The sequence below is a fragment of the Westerdykella ornata genome (assembly GCF_010094085.1).
Source record: "Westerdykella ornata strain CBS 379.55 unplaced genomic scaffold EI97scaffold_3, whole genome shotgun sequence".
In the NCBI taxonomy this organism is placed as follows: Eukaryota; Fungi; Ascomycota; class Dothideomycetes; order Pleosporales; family Sporormiaceae; genus Westerdykella; species Westerdykella ornata.
In genome coordinates, this window is record NW_022986853.1 from 284137 (window position 1) to 310406 (window position 26270).

The window sequence follows — 26270 nt, forward strand, 5'->3', positions numbered from 1 at the left end:
CTGGATCGATAGATAGCATTGCTATAGCCTCTTGCATCGATATCCAACTTGAAGAGAATCTTGATCGTGGATATTCTACATCTCTTTCGGCACCGTTGCATACACTAAACTTGTCGCTGGTAAGTCGAAATAACACGTAATTGTACAAAGCTAACGTTTTCCTGCGGAGCAAAAAGCCAGGTTTCAGCACGGCTTGTCAGACACACCTCAAAATGACCCCACAATTACGAACGCCGTTCCAATCGCTCACAACAGAGAACTTCCCCTCTCGGGTTCTGCGGGGCAAGTCTTCGCCATCAGCCGGAACGTTGTCTTCAAATGTCCCACAGCATTTGATGATCCTGTGCCGGAACAAGAGGAAGAAATGGCAGAAAGCATCAGCAGGTTAGAAAATGAGAAGGCGAACTACCAAATACTCATGAAAAATCGGCACCCCAATATTGCCACTGCCGTACTATGCGTCCCTGAAGGCATCTTCTTGCATCGTCAGGAAATGACGCTGGAGTCTCGTATAAACAATTCTCCCAAGGCAACCCCGAGTCCAGGCACGCAAGAGCGGTGGATCCAACAGATTTACCAGTGCCCTAGCTTGGCATGAGTATCTCGGCTATGCCCATGGTGATCTTCGGCCGGCCAACATATTTCTCGATGCAAAGGACGATGTTAGAATCGGAGATTTCGATGCAACTGTTAAGACCGGCGAACCGCTTCAGGTGGCGAGCGAGCCATTCTGCAAGCTCGAAGAGGATTATGAACTTTCCTTAGCTGGCCCACTCACCGAGCAGTTTTCACTGGCATCGTGCATTTACACCATTCGATTTGGACACATACCATTCCATGATATTGACGCGCCTATCAGGGTTCGACGCCTTATGATGAACCAATTCCCTTCAACGTCCGAAGATATCATCTTTGGTGATTTGACGCATAAATGCTGGCACGGTTGTTACCCTTCAATCAGGGCGGTGGAACGCGATATCCGCGCTAGAGTAGAAAACCTTACCAGCGCTGAACTACGTTTAGGCGTGGATGATGCTCAGCTTGCTATGCTACGAGCAGGGTGTGAGGAATTCCTGAAAAAGGAATCCAGGACAGGTTGATTTGGTTTTCAGCCTCCCTGTTTCCTTTGCGCTCTGCATTTCTTGAAGAAGCAATCGGATTTAACGGGTAGAAGATATCAATGATACTCGCGATTACCATCACTTTCAGAGCCATTAACGTTCGTTGCGCTCAACATAGATATTCCCCTAGACTGAGCTTTCACCGGGAGTGCGAAGTGGAGAAGCACCTAGATGTATTTTCAGCTCTATACTGAACTACTGTCCGAACTGCCACCAGTTGAAGTTAAAGAGTGAACCGGTCCCACTGCCCGTGAAGCGAAAGAACAAGTCCTGGGTCGCAGAAGCGCCGCTCACAGGGCATGTTACGGTCACCCAGGTCGACCATCCCCCAGTGCTCGACACAGTGCATGTGCCGACGAGCGTGCCAGTCGCGCTGCCCAAACGAAGTTCAATCTTGCCACCACTGGCGCCGGACGAGACACGCGCGCTGAATGACTTTGCGCCAGATCCGAATGCAACGCCCTTGACCTTGATGTAGTCGCCATTGTTGATGTACGAAACAGCCATGCCGCCCTCGCTGCAGACCTCGGTTTCGACTCCGGACGACCAGGCCATCATTTCGGCTTCCTGTCGTAAGTATGGATCCACTGTTCCGATCTGCGGTGCGCCATCCTTGGTCATCTTCATCTGAGGGATCGTACCATCGGCGTTATAAACGAAGCGTTCGACAGCGACGGATCGGGTGTAGCCGCTTCCACCGGGAAGGGCGCCATTGTGGTAGAAGAAGTACGAGTTGTTCTTGTAGTCGATAACACCGGGATGATTGGTGAAGCTGGCGCCCTCGGTGGCCATGACCAAGCCTCGATATGTCCAAGGCCCTGTGATGCTGGGACCCGTCGCATAGCGTATGTCTTCCGAGCAGCAGTTCGCTGCGTAGACCAAGTAATAAAGGCCCTTCCGTTTATAGATCCACGGCCCCTCCTCGAAGGAGGTAGGACGCCCTTGGTTGGCGCTGCCGGAACGAGCACCAAATCCAGCGGTGGTGAGTGACACTTTATTCATCCCACCGCTGTAAGAGATCATGTCTTGGTTCAGCTTGACGTACCACAAGTTTGGGTTTCCCCAGTAGAGGTAGGCCTGGCCATCGTCGTCGATCCAGACGGTAGGATCGAATTCGTTATTCTCCACCAGCGGTTTGCCTATGGCATCGCGATACGGTCCAGTGATATTGTCACTCACAGCAACCCCGACTGCCATCCTTCCGCTATTGGCTCGGACCGGGGCGTAATAGTAGAATTTGCCGTTGCGCGGGATGACTTGTCCAGCCCACGCATTTGCGCTTGCCCAACTGAAGGTTTTCAAGCTCATGGGTGAGCCATGGTCTTGCCAATTGACCATGTCAACGGTTGAGAAGACCCTCCAGTCTTTCATCACAAAATCCTTGGACCCATCCTCGTCGTGGCCAGTGAATACGTACAGCCGGCCATTGTACTCGACCGGAGCGGGATCCGCGGTGTAAATGGTTTGTACGAATGGGTTGTCCGCCTTCGCGAGTTTGATCCCCCTCAGGAGGGGACTGATGAACAGCAGTACCTGAAAAGCGACGGTCACCCGTGCCAGTATTGAGAGAGGGCTAGCAGCGCCCATTTCGATCGACTGCGTGAACAGCTCGTGGTCGATTGTAATGACGGACCGCAACAGGAATCCGGGGGGTAACACACCTGGAAATCTGAATATGGTCTCCCTGTCCTTCGTCATATAAACTCACAGTCATTCTGTTTCTGCCAAGGTGAGAAATGTTTTTCCGTCTTGATACGACCAATACTACCGACCTGGATACCGGTTCGCATGCGGTGGGAGTAATCCAGGTTAGGCCAGGAAATCACTGCTTCACCTCTTCCGTGCGATTGGTTGTCGCGTCCCTGGCTCTTTTACCCCCCGCGCTACAATTTGTTTTCATTAGATTCGAAGCCGGACCTGTTCCCGGTTTTGCTAAGGAGCCGCCAATCTACGTCGTGTAAGCGAATCTCGCGGCTTTTCTTCATGCACGATAAATTGGTACAGGTAACATACTGCCCCATCTAGTGTGGCCATGGTCCATGTTTGGTGGTTATGTCTGTTCAGCAGGTTCGATCGAATAAAACGCATATTAGCCGCCATCGTCTTCCAATCAGATTTTTCCGTAGACTATCCCGTCCAGAGGCTGTCCATTTCATGAACATTCGAAGAATAGACGTACAATAGCCCTCCATGTAGATTGATGAAGTACTGACTCCATTGATAATGGCGAGTCTTTCCGAAGAAAGCATTGGTGAGTTCGAAGACGTTCAACATGTGGCTGATTCGGCATCGTCCTATATAGACAGATAGAATGGACGGAGAGAAAATAGATTGCATTTGCATAATCTTCCGTCTGGGTGTTGGAGTTGCCAGATTTTGGTGAAGGCGTTTGAAGAGGAGCAATTCTGACCGTAAACTGGTGTTACACATATAGACGCTGTTCGCCATTAAATCATGCGTCGATTTTTCCTCATGGTGATGTCGCTCAGCTTACCGTCAATGGACAACCGGTTTCTTCTCCGTGTTATAGAAGCTCCGCATGTGTATTCACGGTCATGAAATCGAACCTCTTACGAATGAAATTGAGAAGGAACTGCGACCCAGCACTTCCAACAAGCTTCGAACCCGTGAAACGGATCGAATTTCCGAAACACGTTTTACGCTTGGTTTGAATAGCATTCGAGAAGAACGCGAGGAGATATTATACTGACTGTCTCGCTGACCGACTATACGACAGTCTCATCCGGATATTTCCTCGAAAACATCCCCAGCGCCTTTAGCGTAAAATGGAACTTATAATTCGGATAAGTGCACATCGTGCTCTTATTAAAAACCCCTTCAACAGCCTCCTGCTTCCACTCGCCATTAGTCTGTTGTCGATCCATCAAGAGTTTGATACCACGTCGTAAAGGGGCGATATCTGGGTATTGGGCGTTCATGAGTCCGATTAGAGCCCATGCCGTCATGACTACCTGCGAACCGGAGGCGTGCTCGATGTATTCGTGTTTCTCGCATGCCTATCCTCGGGAATCAGTACAAAAGGTTTGGAAGAGGAGAGATTTTCGAACGACCGTTCTTACCTCATAGCACTCACTCCATCCCCCATCCTCTCGTTGCTTTGAGAGGAGAAATTCGCAGCCCCGTTTCGCGGGGCCACTAGTGCTGTAGATCTCACCAATGGTAGCAAGGGCTTCCAAGGCAAACATGGTGCCGTAAGTGAAGCAAATGCCCCAGTTTCCGTACCAGGAGCCATCCGGATATTGCTGTGTTTTGATCCATGCGACAGCACGGTCGATGAAGGAACTTACGTCGGCGGCGCGGTACGAGGGCCAGTGAGTCCTGAAGAGCGAGAGCGCAGTGACAGCTGCAGTGGTGCATTCCGTGTAATCGTGTTCGACCATGATATTCTCGAAGACCTCGGCTGCATTGAAGAGCTCCACCCATGGAGGACCTCTAATCCGCTCGTAAGATGCACATCCGCCGGTAGGATTTTGATATGTCAATAATGTGTCGACAGCATCGTAAATGCGTTGATCCTCGAGAAGCTGCGGCATCTCTGGAATCCTTTGAAGCATGATGACGGCCTTCAGAGCTTCTGACACGCAGTCCGACACAGGATATCCCTGGAATTTATTACTGAACGCCCAGCCGCCTTTTCGGCGATGCCTGTACCCTCGATATTGGCGAGGTACTTCGTCTCGGAACTGTTGGCCGTCCAAGAACTGAAGAGCTTTGATTAACATGGGCCGCCATCTTTCGTCTTGTGCAAGACCAGCTTCCACGACTGCCTGAACGGTGAAAGCGGTGTCCCAACACTGAATGCCATTTGTGCCATTGCAAAACATGCCTTCGTGGTTGACCCACATGAACTCATGGAGACCCTCTTGAGCACGACGAAACTCGTAGGAATCTGGGCCCTTGCTCGCATAGTACATGAGCATGTTCATGGCGCCATTAGCAGGGGCCAATCCCAAGTAATGAGTATTCTCGCTCTCCATATCGATCAATTCAGCAACCCAGCGTTCGGCTCTTTCTTTCAGGAAGTTAGGCCTCAGATATGGTTGCCAGACATTGACGAGGGTCCAGTTGATCGTGTTCAGCAACATCGACTTTGGGCGGTGATTATCGATGTCGGCGATTGAATTCCTGTGCGCACACCAATCAATCTGTTCCCAGGGTTGGACGAACATCTCCTTCCGTAAGCTTCGCGTGAGCTCCGTCTCCTCCATGACCCATTTCTTCGAGTAGAACCACGACATGGCCAGATACACGTACTTGATATGTACCCACCATCGCCACGGATGGAAGGGGACCCAGTCGGGGAGTAGCCACGCTTCTGGCGGGCAAGGATTGACTGCCTCCCACTTCACCACCCCCATCAAAGCGAGCCAGAACTTGGGCCAGTGAGGAGCGTGAGTAGCACCACCCAGCCTGTGCAGAGTGCCGCGCGCCTTTATCAAATTGGGATGGTCAGCATCCACGCCAATGATGCGCAAGATCGCGTAATTGAAGGCAGTGCCGAGGATACTGCTTTTGGCCTCGTGGTGAAGGCCCCAGCCGCCATCGCTGTTTGCGCGGGAGAAGAGGTAACTCTTGATTTCGGTGCGGTAGGCTTGGGAAATGGGCGTTCCAGTGACGTACCACGCAATGACTACGCCACCTAAGAGAAACTGAGGGCCCCCAAATTCACATCCCCAGTTCCCGGGAGGGAGTTGGAGATGTGAGAGGAATGAGAGGCCATTTTGCACCGATTCCAGAGGGTTTCTCGGTTTTGGAAGGTCGGGTAAGCCCTGTATTCACAATCAGCTTTGTGACCGACTTGAGCTGACTATATGTTGGAGTTTGTACCGTTGGTAAACCGAGATACCACTTGTCGGCATACGTCTGGGGCCACTGTTTCGCGTCCTCGTCGTCTTCTAGGTAATGCCAAGAATGACGACCTTCAACATCGCGCATCCGCCAGCGTGAGAGGTCGGTTCGAGTTCCCCACGCGCGATCATGTTCGATACCGAGATTGGTACCATGAAGGTTCGCATTTTGGGTCATGCTTACACTAGAATCCATTGGTATGGGCATTGGTGAGCGACTTGGGAGGCTTACACTGGTCGACGTCAAGTAAACGTGAAAAATACCAACCTAGCTGGGAGTTATATCAACAGGCTTGCTTGCTTATGCGCTTCCCTGCATAGTCGACGTGATGTCCATGTCTGCACGAGTGCATGGTGGTCAGCCATCGTCAGAGGTATACGATGCACGAGTCTTTGTCAACGTACGGAGTATGGGATGCTATGAAGAGACGGAGATCGACGGCCCTACTCGAGCTCGGTTAAGGGAAAATCCTCTGGCTCAGCTTTCTATCGAGATTTGTTTCCATACAGCCATCAATTACGGAGAGTAAAGACTTCGGAACATGTTGTAAAGGGGTGAGCAGGAGAAATCTCATCAACGCGATAAGCAACTGGGTTGGCATTGAAATTCCTCACATCAGGACATAGGGAAAGGGGCAGTCTTGGCACGAAGGATCCATCTCGGGCCGAACAGAACCAAACCCAACCCTTCGTTTCCTAGATTTCCGAACCTACCTATGTCACCACCTCTGAATTAGGGTAAGGGTAACAAACAATGTCGCGACCACGTAGACCTGTTTCTAGAGCTATACCGTTCTTTCAACTGAACAGAAGTATAGAAAGACCGCTAATTATTATAACTATATCTTAAGCAGTAATCGAACCATAAAAGCAATATGTTACAATAGAGCTACTAAATATCTAATTAGCTTTCTAGTTCTGGACGTTCTATAGAGCCTAGAGCGCCTCTACTAATTATGTGTTATAGAGCACCCCCTACATTAACATGTATGTAGTAACTCTATATCTCTAGAAGTGATAGTATTCTCGAAGCGTAGTAATGCTCCTTAGTTACTCTAGCATGGTACCGCATAGAACACATACAGCACTAGCGATCGCGTGCCTAGTTACAGGTAACAGGAGCTGAGATGTTGGCTGAGACGTTTACGGGCAGCCAACATTTGTTATCTCAGGTTTCCCTTCATACCGCTGCGACCTCCAATGGCAGTTAGATCCCGTTCTCCGGCCGTAGGTACACACCCATATTCTTGTAGGATTTCCTGCTTGCCGACTGTCGCGCGCTAGGGTACCCTTACGCTTCCGGTCTCCGTCGTCAGATACTTCGATCTTTTTTCCCACCACCATCCCTCAAAACAGAGTATATGCCCATATCCTCATCAAAGCCATCGCGCTTAGAGTGTCCTCCCCGCGTTCCCCCTTCCCGATCGCCATATATCCCAAACCAGACTCTTCCTTCACTCCCCTCACTCCCCTCCCTCCACCCACCCGCTCTCTTCTCTACTCTACGGCTCCACAACCTGCACATACCACGGCGCCGTCGCACGAGTTCCCTCGCGATCCAAGGATTGAATCCGGATGTAGTTATCCCCCGAGATGACCTTTTGGAGTTCTTTGAAGATGAGGTGGATTTCCTTGAGCATGAGGGCGAGGACGACGAGGATGCCAATCTGGGCGAGGACGAGGAGGAGGTTGAGGACGGTGGAGAAGGCGGTGTTGGATTTGGATGTGGTGGTCGCCATGGTCGCGTTAAGGGGCGAGGTCGACGCGTTTGGCGAGTCCCAGGGTCGCGTTCGCTTTACGGTTATGAAGATGTCGGGCAGACTCTGGTAGCTTTGCCTTTGCGATCGCGAGCCGAATAAGGGACCGCGCGGAAGTTATTATAAGGACACGAAACGATTCGAACAGCTCACTCTCCGCTTGTGTATATTTTCAATGGACATCCTGCCTTGCTTTGGGGATATCTCCATGCCGCAGACGAGATGAAATGCCTCGTATTGCTAACCTGATTCGACTGGTGGCTCGCGGGAGTCAACCATACAGAAGTTGGACTGAAAGCCACACTGGGTCGTGGTGGAGAATTTAGCCGCAGATAAAACAAAAAGTACAGCCAATCACCAAGCAACCCCGAGGTCTACACAGTACCACAGTACTACGACTATTCTTTTTGTACATTCATTCAGTGCGACTAACTCTTCGCGCGCTTTGTAGAGCTCAAGGTCCACTTCAGTTGCGTCCTCAATACCAATTCACTTATAGGAAACAGGATCTGGATGGGTCCGAAACCATCATGTTATAGATGGGACACGCTTAAAGATGGCTATCTGAAGGATCCGGCAACCCCTTCGAAGGTCCTCTCGATACTGGAATCATCCTTCTCATCGTCGCGACAACATTGATGATGCGTTTCTGCCGCCTCCAACTCAGCAAATATCTACCTAATTCCGATAAGCAGTTGATTAGATCTGCTGGTCCCTTTGCAAAAAGATTTATCATATCTTCACCGATCAACGGGAACCGGAACGTCTTGCGTTAACCGAAAGCCAGGGACGCAGGAGGATTCTGCTCGGAAACGCCCAAGCCTCACGTACGCAGATATGGCTCTAGGTTGTACTTGCAGTGCATTATTATCCAATCTTCAACCGAATGGCCGTCCATTCAGACACACGAGGCCGTCTCAACCACCTACTCTTTCAAACCCATCTCACCAGTTCCACGAGCAGACCGATACCGCACCACATACTCCCCAATAATCTTCTTCTCCACGCTCGAGAAACTCACAGGCACGCAGCTCAACCTCACGGTATCGATCCTCTTCAAAACCACCATGTACGTCCCCGCCGCCAACGCTTCTCCCGCTTCTCCATATCCGCCCATATCGTTGAATATGGACATGACCAGCTTTCCGTCATAATCATCAACGAGCTCTGTCTTACCCAAGTTGCAAGAAACATTCACCTTTCCATCCTCGACGAGCTGTTTCCTCAAATGCTCACACACGCAGGTTAAGCTGAAGTTGAGCAGTCGAGTATCGTGGAGCCCGGCGCTTCGGATGGATTGTTTTCGGCCTGACGGGCGAGCTGTTGAGGGATCTCCTCGAGTTGGAGGGTTTTGAGTTGTAGGGGTAATGTGGGGGAGATGATTGTGCAGTGCTTCTCGTGGGCGCGGTCGCCTTTCTCGGCCATGGTCGATAAAGTGGATGAGCGTGAAGCTTACGATCGGTGAGGTTATGTGGATATTCAGGACGGGCAGTCCAGATTAGGTGGGAGTGAGGCATGTTCGATTATTGAGATGCAAGCCGTGTTTGTATCTCGCCTCTAATTCCCATGCTGACGTGATATATTATCTGAATTCCAGTCTAATGCGGGAAAACCACCCTCCCAATATCCTGATGGACTGGACTTTACAGCGTCAGGGATTGGGTCCACTAAAACCTGTGACGTCAGATGCGTCAAGTGTCTTCTCATATCCGCACTCACGACCCTCTCTCAACCGGACACAACACCCCATCCTGCGTAACCAATCCCTCCCTCCTCTTCCCTCCCTTCGACTCCCTAATCTCCCACTCCTCACTCCCCACACCCCCAATAACCCAAAACAAGCCATGCCTATCCCACTTCCTCTTAATCTGCTTCAACCGCGCATAATTGCTCCCATAAAACGCCTGCTGCCAATCCGGCTCCTGCATATCTCCCTCATTCATATAACTGCCGCCACCCGGGGTAATCGCCTTCCAATACGTATCCATGTAGAACTGCAGTCTATCGTGCCTCTTTTTCAACTCCTCGCGACTACGCACCGGAGCAGTAGTGTCCCACCAAGCGTTCTCCTCGTACGCCTGCGCATGCATGAGCGCGGTGCGGAACGCGGGATTAACGGCATTGTTTGGGTTGCCGGAAACGGGCAGTGAGGGCCCGTAGTTCATCCCGTGGAACGTGTAGCCGCCTTTGTCGGCGTCGACCATGTTTCGAATGGCTTGATGTAAAGCTTCCAGGTTGGCGCCGGGGGCAAAGTTGGAGCGGGAGAAGAGGCGAGAGGCGATGTGTGTGTGGCCGGTTACGTCGCCTAGGGCGCGAGGGGCCAGATGGGTTGGGGGAGCTCCGAGCGAGGAGTCTGCGGATGGGTGGTACGTGTAGGAGCGTTTTACGGCGAGGGCAGAGGGGATAGGGATGGAGATGCCCAGGGCGTTGAGTTCTTCTAGGTGTGGGCGGACCAGGGCGCGGTATTCGGCTGGGGAACTGTTTGGGAGGGAAATGGAGGTTGTGTAAGTGAGGCCCGTGGTGTTTCCGTTGCGGGTGTGGCGGATGAAGTTGTAGCTTTGAAAGAGCGTGAGTAATTATGCTCGTCTGACAAGCTGTGTGAGGGATATCTTACCCCAAGCCACCGGCATCAACGATTTTGTGGACAAATGCCCAATGTGCTCTCATCCCCATCCAGAACGTCTCAAGAGAGATTGCGGTCTGGTTGGAGCCGGGGGGCGGCACAGTGGAGAAGGTAATGCTCCCGGAAGTGATGGGTGTGCGAGGAAACGCTTTTACAACCACTGACGTGATGACGCCGAAGGTGCCTGTTAAAATCAGTTTGCTTTACAATGTCTGACAATCCAGTTATGACATACCGCCGCCACCGCCTCTGAAGGCCCAGAAGAGGTTCGGATTCTCGGTTTCACTGCAAGTGACGAAGTGTCCGCTGGCCACGACAGCCTAGGAGTATCAGAGTATGGAACCGACATTTCTCCTGCACGAAAAAGATCTACACGTGTCGAACGTACCTGAATACTCAACACATGATCGGCAGCCAAGCCATAGTAGCTTGTAAAGCTAGAATGGCCTCCACCTTGGAGAAACCCTCCAGCAATCCCAACGGTTGGACCGCCCGCAGTAATAATAGTGACATTGTGCCGCTCACTCACCGCAGGAACCTCCAGTGACTGAAAACCTCCAGCGTACGCTACTGCGGGCCCCGAATAGCTGGGCGTTGTATAATTCTCATAAAACTTGTATCCCTTGAGATTATGCACCCATATACTGAGAGCGTTGCCGCCGATGGATTTGCCGTTGAAATCATGCCCGGAATTTCTATCGCACGCTGGTTGGCTCTACTGCTTGTACCTCACATAGTTTACTCACTTGATAACCAGTCTGAAATTCATCTGCCGTGCAAAATTGACGGCTAGTTGAATGTGTCGCACTGTCGTAGCATTGACCACAAACACCGGATATCCGCCTAGAGTACATGTCGAGTTCGGCTCAGTTGTCGGCACGCATGAGCTGCCAGAAGACCACTGGGACATGACGGAGCTGGGATGATTCGAGCTGCAGCCCGGTTAACTCTTGCCTCTTAAAACCAAACTATCTCTCTTACTGGAGGTTCATCGAAGTCCACGACCGTCGAAGCTGCTCACACTGTGCGGCATCATACTGCAACCCATAATAACACACCGAAGCCAATGGCGCTGGCTTTAGAAGAGCGCCTTCCAACCATTCCTCAAAGTCGGCCCAAATCCCTAGCTTATCTTTCTCGTCTGGGATGGCTTTGCACTCCCTACGCCGTGGCCAATCCTGTTGTTCCTCGAACCGAAAATGGTAGTAGTCGTTCACTTCCTCAGGGGTGAGTTGGGTGGTTTCCCATTCGAAGTTGACGGCTAAGGCGGAGGTAAGGAAGGCGAGATATAAAGGAAGTGATGATAACATTGTGGCGGAATAGTTACCTATACGTGGAAGTCTGGATAGTGAGCTTAAGTACATCCCCATCCTTTCGATTCCTGTTACCCCACAATGCACATCCATATTCCAATCCCATGTGGGATGCCTCGGACATGCGCTTCTTCCCTATGTTACCAGATTCCGGGTAATTTAATTTGCGCTCCTGCATGTTGCTGCGTGAGGAGGATGTGGGTTCCCTGGCGGAGATGTAGTCATCCTTGCAATGTGCAGATTTGCATAGCATATGTCCTATTCTGGATAGATGGCAGCCAGAGGACAAGAAAATATAGCGACGGCATAAAGCCTATGAGTGGATTATGGGGTCCAAATAAACGCGCTGTGTCATAGTTATGGCGAGGAAGTTGAAGGCTGGGGGAAGACCTAGGGCGCAAGTAAGACTCCTCGATACAGACAATATCATGTCGCTGAGAGGCGTACGCAATCACGGCTGCTTCTTTTGGGGAAGGTGATATGCACCCCATTGGCGTGTCCGTATTCGTGAGAGTAAATCCCGAAGCACCCACACCTGCGGGGCAACGTCGTGTTCATGATTACCCTGGTGGGTGGCTCGATCCTATTACTTCTGTGAGGTAAATTGAATGATGGAACCCAAGGGGTCTCGGCAGATGAGACGAGAACTCCACACAGTTGCGGTGAAGGTCATTGTCAGCAAGTCCTTGTATCGCTTGCCAGTGGGAGAGTAATGGAAATACCCTCACCGACATCTCTCTTAAGCGATGGGAAATATGCTGGAATAACAGTCGGGGGGTAATTGAACATCAACAAGACGTAAGAAGCTTCTATAATGATTGGGAATTACAGGCCCTACTAAATTCGGTAATCCGGCGTTTTGTTACAGGTGCAATGCAGGGATCAAGATCGCTTGAAAGAACCCAGAGTGAGGAAAGAAATACAAACCCGCAATGAAACGCCGCGCCAGAAACGACACCCTAGAGCAGCAACTCCAGCGGGTTCTCAATCACCTTCTTCAATTCTCTCATGAACTCTCCACCCACTGCGCCATCAACCACCTTGTGGTCAAAGCTGCTGGTAATGACCATCTGATCATCCCACTCCACACTGGGAGTACCGTCCTCATTGGGCTCTCCTGGAACAGCAACCTTCTTCGTTGCGCCAATGGCGACGATGGTAGCCTGTGGTGGGTTGATGACGGCAGTGAAGCGCTCCACAGCGGGATTCATCCCCATGTTGGAGATGGTGATGGTTCCACCCTGGTACTCCTCAGGCTTCAACTTGCCGTCTCGTGCACGCTTGCCAAGATCTTTGATCTGAGACGAGATGCTCTGGAGACCCAAAGCACCGACATTCTTAATGATGGGGGTCATCAAACCGACAGGAGTGGCGACGGCGACGGAGACATCGACGGTGTTGTGTTGACGGATGGTGATCTCGTTGCCCTCAACGCGCCACGAGGAGTTGGCAGCCGGGACCTTGCGGGCTGCGACTGCGATTGCTTTGACCAGCAGATCGTTGACTGAGAGCTTGTACTTGCCCTCTCCGGATGCATTCAGTGCCTCGCGGAGCTTGAGCAGCTTAGAAACGGATATGCTAGAAGCGACGAAGTAGTGGGGATTCTCTTGCCAGCTTTGACTGAGGCGGCTGGCAATGACCTTGCGCATACTGGATGCAGACACGTCTTCGTATGCAGCTGCTCCGGCGGCCGATGCCGCCGCAGCAGGAGCAGCGCCGGCAGGCTTGTACTTCTCAATGTCGCCTGTAGTGATCTTTCCACCAGGTCCAGATCCCTTGATTGCTGAGAGAGGCACACCCTTCTCCAACGCGAGCTTCTTGACGGCGGGCGAGACAGCGGGCTGACGGTCGAGGGAGGTCTCCAGACGGGCACCAGTTGACTCTGACTCCACAGCTTGAGGAGCAGGCTCTTCCTTTGCCGGAGGAGCGCTCGGTGATCCAGACTGCGGCGGCTCGCTGGCCTCAGATGCTTCACCCTCCTTTGGCGTCGGGGCAGGGGACTTATCGCCGCCTGCGTCAGCAGCCGTGAAAGACTCAAAAGCAGAGACGTCTTCGCCTTCCTCGACAAGAACGGCAATGGGCTAGGACTACGTCAGTAACAGCGTCCAGAGGTGCACAAAGGCATTGAGCTTGTGTGGAGAGAAGTCTTACACTGCCAACTGCGACATCCTTCTCTCCAGACTCCTTCAAGATCTTCGCAATGACGCCCTCCTCCTGGAACTCGAAGTCCATCTGGGCCTTATCGGTCTCGATTTCGACGAGAACATCGCCGGGTGCGATGGAGTCGCCGACCTTCTTCTGCCATGCACCGATATTTCCAGCCGTCATCGTAGGGGAGAGCGCAGGCATGCTGACGATGGTGTGGGGAGGGAAAGCTGGAGATGGCCTCGGTCAGCTCAATGTCTCTACAGACGTCTCATAAAGTGATGAAAGGCAGGGCCTTACATTTGGACGCATAGTATCTTGCGAGAGCGGAGAGCGCGGGCGCCTGCCGTCTAATTGTCCCAGTCGTCAGCAAAGCTGTCATAGAAGATGGTAAAACGCAAACAGGGCAGCATACGCTGTGAACTCTGAGCACCTAGACGCATACAAACTGCCTCTCAGAGCAATGGAACCTCTTGCGCTCAATTGAGCACCGGTCCTGGCGAGCATCGTAATCGAGGCCGGCATCGTGTCGGGGATCCGATGCGGGAGCTACAAATTCGTTCCTTGCCCTAAGTTGACGAGCTGGGTCGCGGGATTGGGGCAGCGGGGAGAGAGCAAGCTGTATTTGAGCCCTAATTTGCTCTCAGACGGCCGGAGACGGAGATTCAGATGAACAGCGGGGAGAGAGCCTTGATCGCAAAAGACCGACAAGCCCAAACAAAAGGAAAAGTGTCGCACGGCGCCCTTGGCATGCACCGCCACGATTTATTGCGTCCGAACGCACCAGCCACACCTTCCCACGTCCTCAGGGAGACATCGGCGGTCCGAGAGGCTCATGCGCCGAGGACACTTTTATCACTCTGACATTCTGGTAACCTTCGTAACACCAATTTCTCTCCAGAACACCGGTTTGGCGAACGGCCTGCTCCAGTTACACCTGCCTCCGTCACCGCTGCCACCGTATCCTGTTGCTGAATTCCGCCATGCTTGCCAGATCGCACCCCACCCGCGTATGAAAGGAGGAGCGTCCGCCGAGAGACGACCGCGCGGCCGCTGTGAATAGCTGCACACACCATGGCCGACACCGAGACGCAGCCCGCGCCTGTGGAGACGGGACCGAATGACACACCGGAAGAAGGGAACCAATCTACCCAAAATGTGGAGGAAAAACAGAGGGACAATGCTCCAGAGCCCGCTCTAGAGCCCGCCCCAGATGCCCCAGCAGAGAGTACTGAGGAGAACGCTCCCCAACAGGACACAGCAGATGCACCAATGCCGGTTGCGTCTCCACCCACACTGGAGATACCGAGTGGCCCGGGAACCCCAAGAACAACCGAGTTCTTCGAGCACCATACCAAGCAACGACCGAGATCCGACTCCCAGTCGACCGCAGCAACCACAGCTACCAGACCTTCGACGAGGAGTTCGCTGGTTTTTGTAGTGAACGCCCTCGAGACGATAGCCGCCTCCAAGGATGCAAAGAAGACGAAAAAGCTTGGGGACGCAACCGCGAATGCACTGGCCGCCATCAAGAAGGAAGGGGATCCGGCGCGCATAAACCCGGAGGTTCTGTTCGAACCACTTCACCTTGCCTCAGAGGCTCACACTGTGTCTGTCTCTATCACAGCGCTGGACTGCATTGGAAAGCTCATCAGCTACTCCTACTTCTCGGTCCCTGCGGATTCGCACCCCGACAACCCCGAGGCCACGCCCCTGATCGAGCGAGCAATTGACACAATATGCGACTGCTTCCAGGGGGAAGCAACCCACCCGGACGTTCAACTCCAGATCGTAAAGTCTCTGCTGTCTGCTATCCTGAACGACAAGATTGTAGTTCACGGTGCTGGCTTGTTGAAAGCCGTGCGTCTGACCTACAACATCTTCCTCCTTTCAAAATCTAGTGCCAATCAACAAGTAGCGCAAGGTGCACTGACCCAGATGGTGGGTACCGTATTCGAGAGGGTTAAGATCAGACTTGCGGCCAAGGAGGCCAGGGTGAACCTTTCGCGAGTGTCTCTAAATGAGAAGGAGGGTTCAGACGAGAACGAGCATATAGAAGACGAGCTGGAGGGCAGCACAGGAGGGATTGGCGATCCTGAGGTCAACGGTGGCGAGGACGATGAGGCGAATGGTGAAGGCAACGAGCCCAGCGACAAGCCTGTCGACAAGCATATTGGTCCAAAGATCACACTGCAGAGCTTCGAAAACAACATGAGCTTCAACGACGACCGGATACACGACAACGCACCCACGTTGGTTACGCGAATAAAGTCGAAGCCGGGAACGCGGCAAGTGTCTGGACAAGATACCTCGCCCCATCCGGCACACGAGACTGGTAGCGCAGATGAGGACGAAGAGGATGAGATCTTCGTCAAGGACGCGTATCTTGTCTTCCGAGCAATGTGCAGACTGAGCACAAAAACACTTCCAGTAGATCACGCCCTCGACGTGAGATCCCAAGGAATGCGGTCAAAACTTCTGTCGTTGCACATCATTCATACCGTTCTGCACAACAACATTGCCGTCTTCGTGTCGCCCTACGCCACGATAAGAGGCAGCAGCAGCGACGAGCCCACTTCCTTCATCCAAGCCATCAAGCAGTATCTGTGCCTGAGTTTGAGCCGCAACGGCGCAAGTTCCGTCAACAAGGTGTTTGAAGTCAGTTGTGAGATCTTCTGGCACGTGCTGAAATATCTCCGGGTGATGTTGAAGAAAGAAGTCGAGGTATTCCTGAAGGAGATTTATCTGGCAATCCTGGACAAAAGGAATGCTGCCGTTTTCCAGAAGCAGTACATCCTGACCATATTTGGAAGACTGGCCGCCGATCCGCGAGCGCTTGTTGAAATGTACCTTAATTACGACTGTGACAGGACCGCTTTGGACAACATGTATCAACGCGTCGTCGAACATTTGTCGCGACTCTCAAGCACTCCTGTATCGGTAACTGTAGCGCAGCAACAAGCGTACCAGGACTACCGGTCAAAGCAGCCTGGCCACGATTGGCAAACCCGTGCTACATTACCTCCATCACTGTCAACCGCCTCAATGACCGTACCACACGAACAAGAACACGCTTTCCCACCGGAGTACGCGCTCAAGCAAGAGTCCCTGACCGCTTTGGTAGAGATATTGCGGTCACTTGTAAACTGGTCCGAACAGCCTGCCGCGGAGAACGCGAGGGACTCAAGGTTGGATTCCAGAGCATCTTTTGACGACCGCGCTTCCCTGGACACTCGCGCACATGCTGAGTCCCCCAACGTTGGGGTAGAGTCAGGCAGTGCGACGCCGCTCGTGGAGGATGATCCGAATGAGCTCGAAAAGGCGAAACAAAGGAAGACGGCGCTTACAAACGCCATCCGCCAATTCAACTTTAAGCCGAAGCGTGGTCTGAAGACTCTCATCAGTGAGGGCTTCATCGCTTCGGATTCGCCCGCAGATATTGCACGCTTCCTAATCGAAAACGATACTATAGACAAGAAGACGCTCGGAGAGTTCCTGGGCGAGGGCGACCAGGAGAACATCGCCATCATGCATGCGTTTGTCGATCTCATGGATTTCACAAAGACACGCTTCGTCGACGCTCTGCGCCGATTCCTGCAAAGCTTCCGTTTGCCTGGTGAAGCTCAGAAAATTGATCGCTTCATGCTCAAGTTTGCTGAAAGATACATCACGGGTAACCCGAATGCTTTTGCAAATGCCGATACAGCATATGTGCTTGCATACTCTGTTATCATGTTGAATGTTGATCAGCATAGCAAGAAGCTCAAGGGAGCCCGTATGACCCCAGAGGACTTCATCAAGAATAATAGGGGTATCAACGACAGTGCCGACCTCCCGGACGATTACCTTCGTGGTATATTTGAGGAGATCGCGCATAACGAGATTGTTTTAAACACGGAGCAAGAAGCCGCCGGAAATCTGGGCCAAACATCTCAATCTTCTGGCGGTCTCGCGGCAAACATCGGTCAAGCCCTCACTGGTGGCGGGCGTGATCCGCGACGAGAGGCTTATGTTCAAGCGTCTGAGCAGATGGCCAACAAGACTGAGCAACTATACAAGCAGCTTCTTCGGGCTCAACGACGGACCGCCACGAAAATGCCGATATCGAAATTTATACCTGCGTCGTCCTCTAAGCATGCCGGCCCCATGTTCGACGTCACTTGGATGCCTTTCCTCACTGCTCTCTCTGGACAAGCCCAAGATCATAATATCGAGATCGTCAGATTATGTATCGAAGGCGTCAGGCTAGCGATACGTATTTCGTGCATATTTGATCTCGAAAACCCTCGACAGGCGTTTGTCTCCTTTCTTGCAAGATTCACCAATCTCTACAACTTGAGTGAGATGAAGGTCAAGAACGTTGAAGCCTTGAAAGTTCTCATTGAGGTTGCCCATACGGAAGGCAACTTATTACGGGAGTCGTGGCGAGATATATTGACCTGTGTGTCTCAGCTCGATCGCTTCCAGCTGATATCCACGGGGGTGGACGAGCGCGCCGTTCCAGACGTGCTCAAGGCCCAGATACAACCACAACGTACGCCGTCTAGTCGAAGCTCACTGAACGTGCCGCCTGCACGGCGACGTCAAATGTCACAAGCTAGCATTCACTTCCAGGCAGACGTGGCTGAGGAGAGCCGTTCCACGGACATGATCCGAGGGGTAGACCGGATCTTTACTAATACGGCTAACCTGTCAGGCGAAGCCATTGTCGATTTTGTCAAAGCTCTTACTCAGGTCAGCTGGCAAGAGATTCAGTCATCCGGACAGAGTGAATCCCCGCGGACATATAGTCTGCAGAAGCTGGTCGAGATCAGCGGATACAACATGACCCGTGTCCGTTTCGAATGGACGAACATCTGGCAGATACTTGGGGCTCACTTCAACGAAGTCGGTTGCCATACGAACACGAATGTTGTCTACTTCGCTCTCAATTCTCTAAGACAGCTTTCCATGAAGTTCATGGAAATCGAGGAATTGCCCGGTTTCAAGTTCCAGAAGGACTTTCTGAAACCGTTCGAGCATATCATGAGCAACACAAACGTCGTTTCTGTAAAGGACATGGTACTACGCTGCCTGATTCAGATGATCCAGGCTCGAGGCGAGAACATTCGCTCGGGCTGGAAGACCATGTTTGGGGTATTCACGGTGGCTGCTAGAGAGCCATATGGTAAGTCGACCATGTCCAATACTATTAATTTGCACTAACAGTCGGCAGAGGGCATCGTCAATCTCGCTTTCGAGAACGTCACTCAGGTATACAACACTCGTTTCGGAGTGGTCATCTCTCAGGGTGCATTTGCAGACCTCATCGTATGCCTGACGGAGTTCTCGAAAAACTACAAATACCAGAAGAAATCATTGCAAGCCATCGAGCTGCTAAAATCCACTGTTCCGAAGATGCTTCGGACACCGGAATGCCCATTATCAGCAAGAGCTGGGTTTGTAAAAGAATCCGAAAAAGGGTCATCAATTCCCAAACAGCCCACTCGACAAACCCAGGAAGAGCAGTTCTGGTTTCCGGTCCTTTTCGCCTTCCATGATGTTCTCATGACCGGTGAAGATCTCGAGGTTCGCTCACGAGCTCTTAGCTATCTGTTTGACACGCTCATCACCTACGGCGGCGATTTCCCGCAGGATTTCTGGGACACCCTCTGGCGACAGCTTCTCTATCCCATTTTCATGGTGCTGAAGTCGAAATCAGAGATGACCAAGGTTATCAACCACGAGGAACTCTCGGTATGGCTTTCTACCACCATGATCCAAGCCCTGCGTTACATGATCAAACTCTTCACGCACTTCTTTGACTCGCTGGAATACATGCTGGATCGCTTCCTGGACCTCCTAGCCCTCTGTATCTGTCAAGAGAGTGATACGCTGGCGCGCATTGGCAGTAACTGTCTCCAGCAGTTGATTCTGCAGAACGTACAGAAGTTCAAGCCGCAGCATTGGAGTCAGATCGTCAAGGCATTTGTGGAGCTGTTCCAAAGGACAGAGGCTACAGCGCTCTTCTCTGCGGCCACGGGCGGTCCCTCGTACACGCCCAACGGTGCCAGCAGCGCATCAAGCGTCAAGACTCCGACAGCGGAAACCGCTCCTGGGGAGCTCAATCTGCAAACACCCGCAGAGGAACCTTCCGCGGACAACGCTCTCGGCATCAACGGACTCTCGACCGGTCGCCGCGCCTCGGTCGTCACCTCGGAAGCCTCCAGCACCACCGCCGTAGATCAACGCATGCCCTCGCCGCTCCCCAAGCGTCAGACTCAAGACCTCGAAGACTACCGCCCCGAATCCTCGGACCTCCAGCAACCGCCCGTCGTCGTCACTGCCGCCCGCCGCCGCTTCTTCAACCAAATCATCACCAAATGCGTCCTCCAACTCCTCATGATCGAAACCGTCCAAGAACTCTTCACCAACGACGCCGTGTACGAGAAGATCCCGTCGGGCGAACTGCTGCGCCTCATGGCCGTCCTGAAGAAGAGCTACCACTTCGCCAAACGCTTCAACGCGGATCGCGAATTGCGGACGAGGCTCTTCCGGGAAGGATTCATGAAGCAGCCGCCCAATCTGCTCAAGCAGGAAAGCGGCAGCGCGAGCGTGTATGTGAGTATCCTGTTCCGGATGTATCACGACCGGAGCACGGATCGGGCGGCTAGCCGGGCGGAGACGGAGAAGGCGCTGATTCCGCTGTGCGAGGACATCATCCTGAGCTATGTCGAGCTGGACGAGGAGACGCAGCAGCGGAACATCGTCACGTGGAGGCCCGTCGTGGTGACGGTCTTGGAGGGGTATCTGGGGTTCCCCAAGGGCGAGTTTGAGAAGCACGTTGGTGTTTTTGCGCCGTTGGTGGTGGGGTTGCTGGGGACGGAGATGGTGGGGGAGGTGCAGAGGTGTGTGCAGGGGCTTGTGGGGAGGATCTTTGAGACTAGGTTGGGGGTGGAGTTGGGAGGGGTGAGGTGGATTGGTGGTAGTGGCGGTGGTGGTGCGAGGGGGGAGAGGGGGAGCGTGAGTACGGTTGGGGGGAGTCCGCTCGTTGGGAGGAGGGGGAGTAGAGGGCAGAGGTAGGGAGGAGTTAGGAAAGAGAGGGAGTGGTTATTTGTATTTTGGTGCCGTGTATTGTTTTTCTCAAATGTTGTTCTGGTGCGCGCAGCCTCGAATGGTTTTGGCTGTGCGAATGAGGCAAAAAGGGAGATTTAGTAGGCATATAGATTTGTGTTATAGCCTTACCACAGTACTCTCCTGTGCTCTCTCTCCTTGTTCCTTTCTCGGGTTTCCTTCACTGCTTTCTATGCAGACGTTTGGGGTTAGTGGGCTTTCAAATAGAGGTCTTGGGAATAAAAGGAATGAAAAACGAGTTCAGAAGAGCGATGTCGTTTCCGCGCATGAAGCCTTCTTCAACACCGCTCTGGAAACTCGTTAGCTAATGGCACAAATTGGTGATAGAAGTCGTGTATTCCCTGCCAAGACGCGCCAAGACGGACCAAAATACGTAATGAATCTTGGTGCAATCCATCATGGGCTGAGAATTAGTCATGGAAAAGGGATGATAGCAAGGCAATGAACACGTTCCTTGATCTTTCTGAACCATCGATTTTTGAAGTTATGCGAGTCCTAACGCATGGGTATCTACAAGTATTCATGACCGTGTTGCATCGTCCGGCCCAAACATGGTGTGCTCCAGCTCATAATCTGCCCGTAATACAAACTCTGCTAAAAGAAAATCAAGGACGAAATAATGCAAACTTGCGGGTATCTGGCATGGCGTAAAGGGCTCGGAGAGCGGCAACATACTCATGTATCGCGCATCTCCACGTCGCCGACCGCTCCTGATCCAATTCCTGCTCTCGATCTATTCCTTTTTGGTTGCGAAACATTCGCAGTCGATGTAGTACTGACCGCACGTTTCCTGTTTGCGGCCCGTTTGCCCGGATTGCTGTCCGAGGAGAACGGTGTTGGTGGTGAAGCGACTTCGTCCCGGTGCGGCGACGACGAGGAATCTAGGAATTTTCCCGTGCCAGCGGCCTCTCGAACGAGTGCTTCGTAGAGATCCTGCAGAGCGAGTTGGGCTGGACTTTGCTCTGGTGCATCCGCATCGCCTTCCGACATGGATACATCTAAGACTTCGGGGACGGAAATCTTGACCCGGTCGGTGCTCAGTGTTATGGGTGCGCAGGTGATTTTCGTGATGTGTACATCGGGGTGTGATAATGTGAGAGCGAGGTGAGTCTGCAGGTAGAGAGATAGGGCTGATGTGAAGGGCGTGTCTGTCGTCGGGCGCAGGGATTTCCCGCGCTTCACGAAGAGGGGTACGTCTGCTGCGGAGAGGGTGATGTCGATGTGTTTGAGGAGGGTGGTCGTCGTGGGGAATGATAGCTGAATCTGGAGCTGGCGGATCACGTCGGGGATGGTCTGGGTAGAGTTGGGCGCTGAAAGGCGTCGGAAGTACGACTCGAGTGTTGATATGAGGACGGTGGAAGGGAGGCGCAGTGTAGAGACGTGTGCGTCGAAGGCGGTCGAGAGGTAGTGGATGAAGATGGTGCGGATAGGCGCGGGCATTTTGAGCATGAGCAATGGGAGCGAAGTGAAGCCTTCTGGAGATGTTGTGGTTGATGGGTCCCGGAGTAGCAACGCGTTGTATGCCGTCTTCTCGTATTCCAGCGTGACTTGAATCCCACGAGCCTGTTCGGCTGGAGTGCCTGCAGATAGCTGTGAAGCATCGGGGTCTACGAGATGTCTATGGCGGGTGATCCAGTCGTCCTCGTCTCCAATGGTCTGCCATGTGCACTCCTCGAGAGGACCCAGTTTGCCCAACGCGTTCTCCGAACCCCCATAATCTACCTCGACGCCGCGAATGTTATCACCTTTGAGCTGACTCTTCAATCGTTGCGCATGCGACCGCAAAACCTGATCGTCGAAGAGCGACGCGCCGCCGGTGTGTAGAGGGGAGACGCGACATAGGAGGTAGGTCCGGTTGTAGAGGGGGTAGGGCGGAATCTCGGCCATGATTCGAGGCTTTTCGGAGTCGCTCACTCCTCGTGGGTACGGACACTCTGGCCGGTCCTGATCCGCTTCTCCCTCCTCATCCCCGAAAGTTCATCTCCACGCGTTTGATCTTGTGTTTGCAACTTGACGTCGACGTTCGGCGGAGGGGTGTCTTGGCAGGGTGCACAGGCCAACCTGACCCCCGGCACCGCCTGCCCCGCCAACATTGAAGGACTGGGATTGCATGGAACTTCACCGAATTATCGAGAAGGCTCTGACAAGAGTGTTTTTTGGCCCAGCCCGACATTCACCGTCCCCAAGCCCGCCCGCCAGCCCGCTACAAACTCAAATTCTTCCTGCGAGGCGTCTGCTGTTCCCCCAGCTCACAATCCCGCGCTTTTATTACCACACATTTTCCCTGCCTCCGCTAACCCCCAGCATCTCCGCAGTCTTCTGGCTGTGTACCCCGCCACAACCACGCACACAACACTGAGAAACCGCAACCATGTCTGTCGTTGGCGTTGATTTGGGCGCCTTGAACACGGTCATTGCCGTCGCGAGGAATCGAGGTGTCGATGTGGTGAGTAGATGTCCTCTGGCATTTGCTGGGAATCGCTGTTTGCAGGCGCTGACCTCTTTTAGATCACAAATGAAGTCTCCAACCGTGCTACACCGTACGTGAGCCCATACCGCCCTCTCGCCCTCTCGAGAATACCACAACTGACACACCCGTAGGTCGCTGGTAGGCTTCGGTCCCAAGAGCAGATACCTCGGCGAGGCTGCGAAAAACCAGGAGATCTCAAATCTCAAGAACACCGTTTCGTGCTTCGTCCGACTCGCTGGCCGCCAGCTCAACGATCCCGATGTCCAGCACGAGAAGAACTTTGTGTCGGCGCCCCTCGTCGACATCGATGGCCAAGTTGGCGTCGAGGTCAACTACCTGGGCAAGAAGGAGAAGTTCACCGCGACCCAGATAACGGCCGCCTTCCTCACCAAGATCAAGCAAACCGCCTCCAACGAGCTGAAGCTTCCCGTTTCCGATGTCGTCCTCAGCGTACCCGTCTGGTTCACGGATGCGCAGCGCAGGGCTATCCTCGATGCCTCCGAGATTGCAGGACTCAAGGCTTTGCGGTTAATCAACGACACCACTGCCACCGCCCTCGGTTGGGGCATCACCAAGACCGATCTGCCCACCGCCGAGGAGAAGCCCAGGCGAGTCATGTTCGTCAATATCGGTCATAGCAACTATACTGCGACGGTGGTCGAGTTTAGGAAGGGCGAGCTCACTGTGAAGTCCACGGCCTGGGACCGTCACTTCGGTGGTCGCTACATTGACCAGGCTCTGGCCGAGCATTTCGCCAAGGAGTTCAAGGAGAAATACAAGATTGACGTCTTGGAAAACCCCAAGGCAAAGTTCCGCCTGATGGCCGGTATCGAAAAGCTGAAGAAGATCCTATCCGCAAACACGCTTGCGAACCTGAATGTCGAATCGATCATGAACGACCTCGACGTACGAAGTGTGCTGAAGCGCGAGGAATTCGAGGAATTGATCAAACCGCTTCTCGACCGTGCCCACGTACCTCTGGAGCAGGCTCTTGCCGAGGCCAAACTGCAAAAGGAGGACATCGACGCCATCGAGATGATTGGCGGATCCACTCGTGTCCCGGCTCTCAAGACCATCATTGCCGACTTCTTCGGAAAGCCGCTGTCGTGGACTCTGAATCAGGATGAGGCTGTCGCACGCGGTTGCGCATTCAGCTGCGCCATCATGTCGCCTGTGTTCCGTGTCCGCGATTTCTCGATTCACGACATTGTCAGCTACCCGATCGAATTTGCTTGGGAGAAGACCGAGGACATTCCCGACGAGGACACTAGCTTGACCGTATTCAACAGGGGCAACGTTTTGCCGTCTACGAAGATATTGACGTTCTACCGCAAACATAATTTCGATCTCGAGGCTAGGTACGCCAAGCCTGAGCTCCTTCCCGGCAAGACCAACCCCTTCATTGGCCGTTTCTCGGTCAAGGGTGTCCAGGCCGATGCTAAGGGTGATTTCATGATTTGCAAGCTGAAGGCAAGAGTAAACCAGCACGGTATCCTCAGCGTTGACTCTGGATACTATGTGGAGGAGGTCGAGGTCGAAGAGCCGATCCCGGAACCTCCCAAGGAGGAAGGCAAGGAGGGCGATGTACGTATTTCCAGTTCTTCTAGTTCTGTTGCTGCTGGCCAGAAGCGCGGTTCCGGCGATCTCGTCACGGACACCGATCACACTTCAAAAGCCGCCAAGCATTCTCCTTCGTCTTCTTCAACCATTAGCGAGTCCGATAAGCTGACAGAGGAACCCCAGGCCATGGATGTCGACAAGAAGGACGAGAAGCCCAAGATGCGCAAGGTCAAGAAGCAGCAGAGGAAGGGAGAGCTTCCTCTCTCTTCAGGCACCGCGGCCTTGGATGAGTCCACCAAGCAGGCCGCTGCTGAGAGGGAGAACCAGATGATCATGGAGGATAAGCTGGTTGCAGATACGGAGAACCAGAAGAACGAGCTTGAATCGTTCATCTACGAGCTCAAGGACAAGATCATCGGTGTCTATGCCGAGTTCGCCAGCGATGAAGAGAAATCGAAGCTGAATGCCAAGCTCGAGACTGTTGAGGTGAGTACTTTTCACGCATGAACGTAAACTCTGATATTGACATGTCTGCAGGATTGGCTATACGATGAGGGTGAAGACGCCAGCAAGGCGCAGTATGTCAGCAAGTACGAGGAAGTCCGGTCCATTGCCGGTCCCATCATCCAGCGGTACAACGACAAGATCGAGGAGGAGCGGCAAGCGGTGCTCAAGAAGCAGCAGGAAGCCGCGGCCGCCAAGCAGGCCGAGATCGAGCGGAAAAAGCGTGAGGAGGAGGCCAAGAAGCAGGAGGCTGAGCAGAAGGACACGGAGATGTCCGATGCCGACAACGTGAAGCCTGACGAGGTCGAGGAAGCTTCTTAGAGCATTTAACGGCATCTACTTTTGAATTCGGTTATAGATATCGGGATTGAAGGGACGGGCTTTCCTAACGAGGAACGATGACTGGCATAGGCGTTGTGTAAACGCATTCGAAGCCCACGAAAAGCGGGTAGTCATGAAGTAATTGGCTTTTTATTTCTGTCTCTCCCATTTCTTTTCAAGGTTATCGAGTGGTGTTGCTTTGGGGTGGTGGTTTCGATCATAGTAATGTGCTTATGATAGACAGATCCAGTCCAAGGTTCACGATAGATGGGAATATAAAGATCACACTCCCGCGCTTACTGCTCTTTTCCTCTCACCGTCCCCTGCCAACCTACAATCACGGCGATATTTTCTAAGGGGACTCTACGCTAAATGCTCAGTGGGAGCTAGGACAGGGCACAGCTTAAACCGAGCTCTTGAGGTGTAATCGAAATCAACTAATAGCCCATCTAGCCGTTCGACACCCTCCATGCTC

At 52.9% G+C, this 26270-nt stretch overlaps 9 protein-coding genes across 9 annotated transcripts; 4 read left to right on the plus strand and 5 right to left on the minus strand.

Annotated features, from left to right (window-relative positions):
* Positions 1-20: 20 nt before the first annotated feature.
* Positions 21-1094, plus strand: EI97DRAFT_481531 (uncharacterized protein; the record flags this gene model as incomplete). Its single annotated transcript, XM_033802045.1, has 2 exons — positions 21-119; positions 170-1094. Coding segments are annotated over 2 exons (528 nt in total), but the record flags the coding sequence as incomplete, so codon positions are not given.
* Positions 1095-1316: 222 nt separating this feature from the next.
* On the minus strand, positions 1317-2708 carry EI97DRAFT_370761 (Arabinanase/levansucrase/invertase; the record flags this gene model as incomplete). Its single annotated transcript, XM_033795248.1, has 1 exon — positions 1317-2708. The coding sequence occupies one exon, from the start codon at positions 2706-2708 to the stop codon at positions 1317-1319; it is 1392 nt and encodes a 463-aa protein (XP_033656801.1).
* A 759-nt stretch (positions 2709-3467) lies between these two features.
* Positions 3468-6578, minus strand: EI97DRAFT_430358 (squalene/oxidosqualene cyclase). Its single transcript, XM_033797668.1, has 5 exons — positions 6395-6578; positions 6222-6328; positions 5970-6174; positions 4202-5911; positions 3468-4138 (listed from the first exon to the last, which is right to left on the minus strand). Exons 3-5 carry the CDS (start codon positions 6165-6167, stop codon positions 3848-3850), a joined length of 2199 nt encoding a protein of 732 aa, XP_033656802.1. The 5' UTR covers positions 6168-6174; positions 6222-6328; positions 6395-6578; the 3' UTR covers positions 3468-3847.
* Positions 6579-6878: 300 nt separating this feature from the next.
* On the plus strand, positions 6879-7934 carry EI97DRAFT_430359 (uncharacterized protein). The gene has a single exon (XM_033797669.1). The coding sequence runs from the start codon at positions 7351-7353 to the stop codon at positions 7846-7848; it is 498 nt and encodes a 165-aa protein (XP_033656803.1). The 5' UTR covers positions 6879-7350; the 3' UTR covers positions 7849-7934.
* Positions 7935-9228: 1294 nt separating this feature from the next.
* EI97DRAFT_171211 (FAD-binding domain-containing protein) lies at positions 9229-12008 on the minus strand. The gene is made up of 6 exons (XM_033793415.1): positions 11351-12008; positions 11116-11301; positions 10758-11064; positions 10605-10689; positions 10361-10553; positions 9229-10302 (listed from the first exon to the last, which is right to left on the minus strand). Exons 1-6 carry the CDS (start codon positions 11773-11775, stop codon positions 9462-9464), a joined length of 2037 nt encoding a protein of 678 aa, XP_033656804.1. The 5' UTR covers positions 11776-12008; the 3' UTR covers positions 9229-9461.
* Positions 12009-12461: 453 nt separating this feature from the next.
* Positions 12462-14526, minus strand: EI97DRAFT_430361 (dihydrolipoamide acetyltransferase). Its single transcript, XM_033797670.1, has 4 exons — positions 14243-14526; positions 14128-14177; positions 13834-14057; positions 12462-13763 (listed from the first exon to the last, which is right to left on the minus strand). The coding sequence occupies exons 1-4, from the start codon at positions 14350-14352 to the stop codon at positions 12642-12644; spliced, it is 1506 nt and encodes a 501-aa protein (XP_033656805.1). The 5' UTR covers positions 14353-14526; the 3' UTR covers positions 12462-12641.
* Positions 14527-14672: 146 nt separating this feature from the next.
* EI97DRAFT_464568 (uncharacterized protein) lies at positions 14673-20889 on the plus strand (the record flags this gene model as incomplete). The annotated part of the gene is made up of 2 exons (XM_033801424.1): positions 14673-18994; positions 19043-20889. Exons 1-2 carry the CDS (start codon positions 14902-14904, stop codon positions 20887-20889), a joined length of 5940 nt encoding a protein of 1979 aa, XP_033656806.1. The 5' UTR covers positions 14673-14901.
* A 511-nt stretch (positions 20890-21400) lies between these two features.
* On the minus strand, positions 21401-22934 carry EI97DRAFT_430362 (uncharacterized protein). The gene has a single exon (XM_033797671.1). It carries the CDS (start codon positions 22825-22827, stop codon positions 21616-21618), a length of 1212 nt encoding a protein of 403 aa, XP_033656807.1. The 5' UTR covers positions 22828-22934; the 3' UTR covers positions 21401-21615.
* A 288-nt stretch (positions 22935-23222) lies between these two features.
* EI97DRAFT_430363 (heat shock protein Hsp88) lies at positions 23223-26090 on the plus strand. Its single transcript, XM_033797672.1, has 5 exons — positions 23223-23386; positions 23449-23480; positions 23542-24994; positions 25154-25456; positions 25508-26090. Exons 1-5 carry the CDS (start codon positions 23312-23314, stop codon positions 25793-25795), a joined length of 2151 nt encoding a protein of 716 aa, XP_033656808.1. The 5' UTR covers positions 23223-23311; the 3' UTR covers positions 25796-26090.
* The last annotated feature ends 180 nt before the right edge of the window (positions 26091-26270 follow it).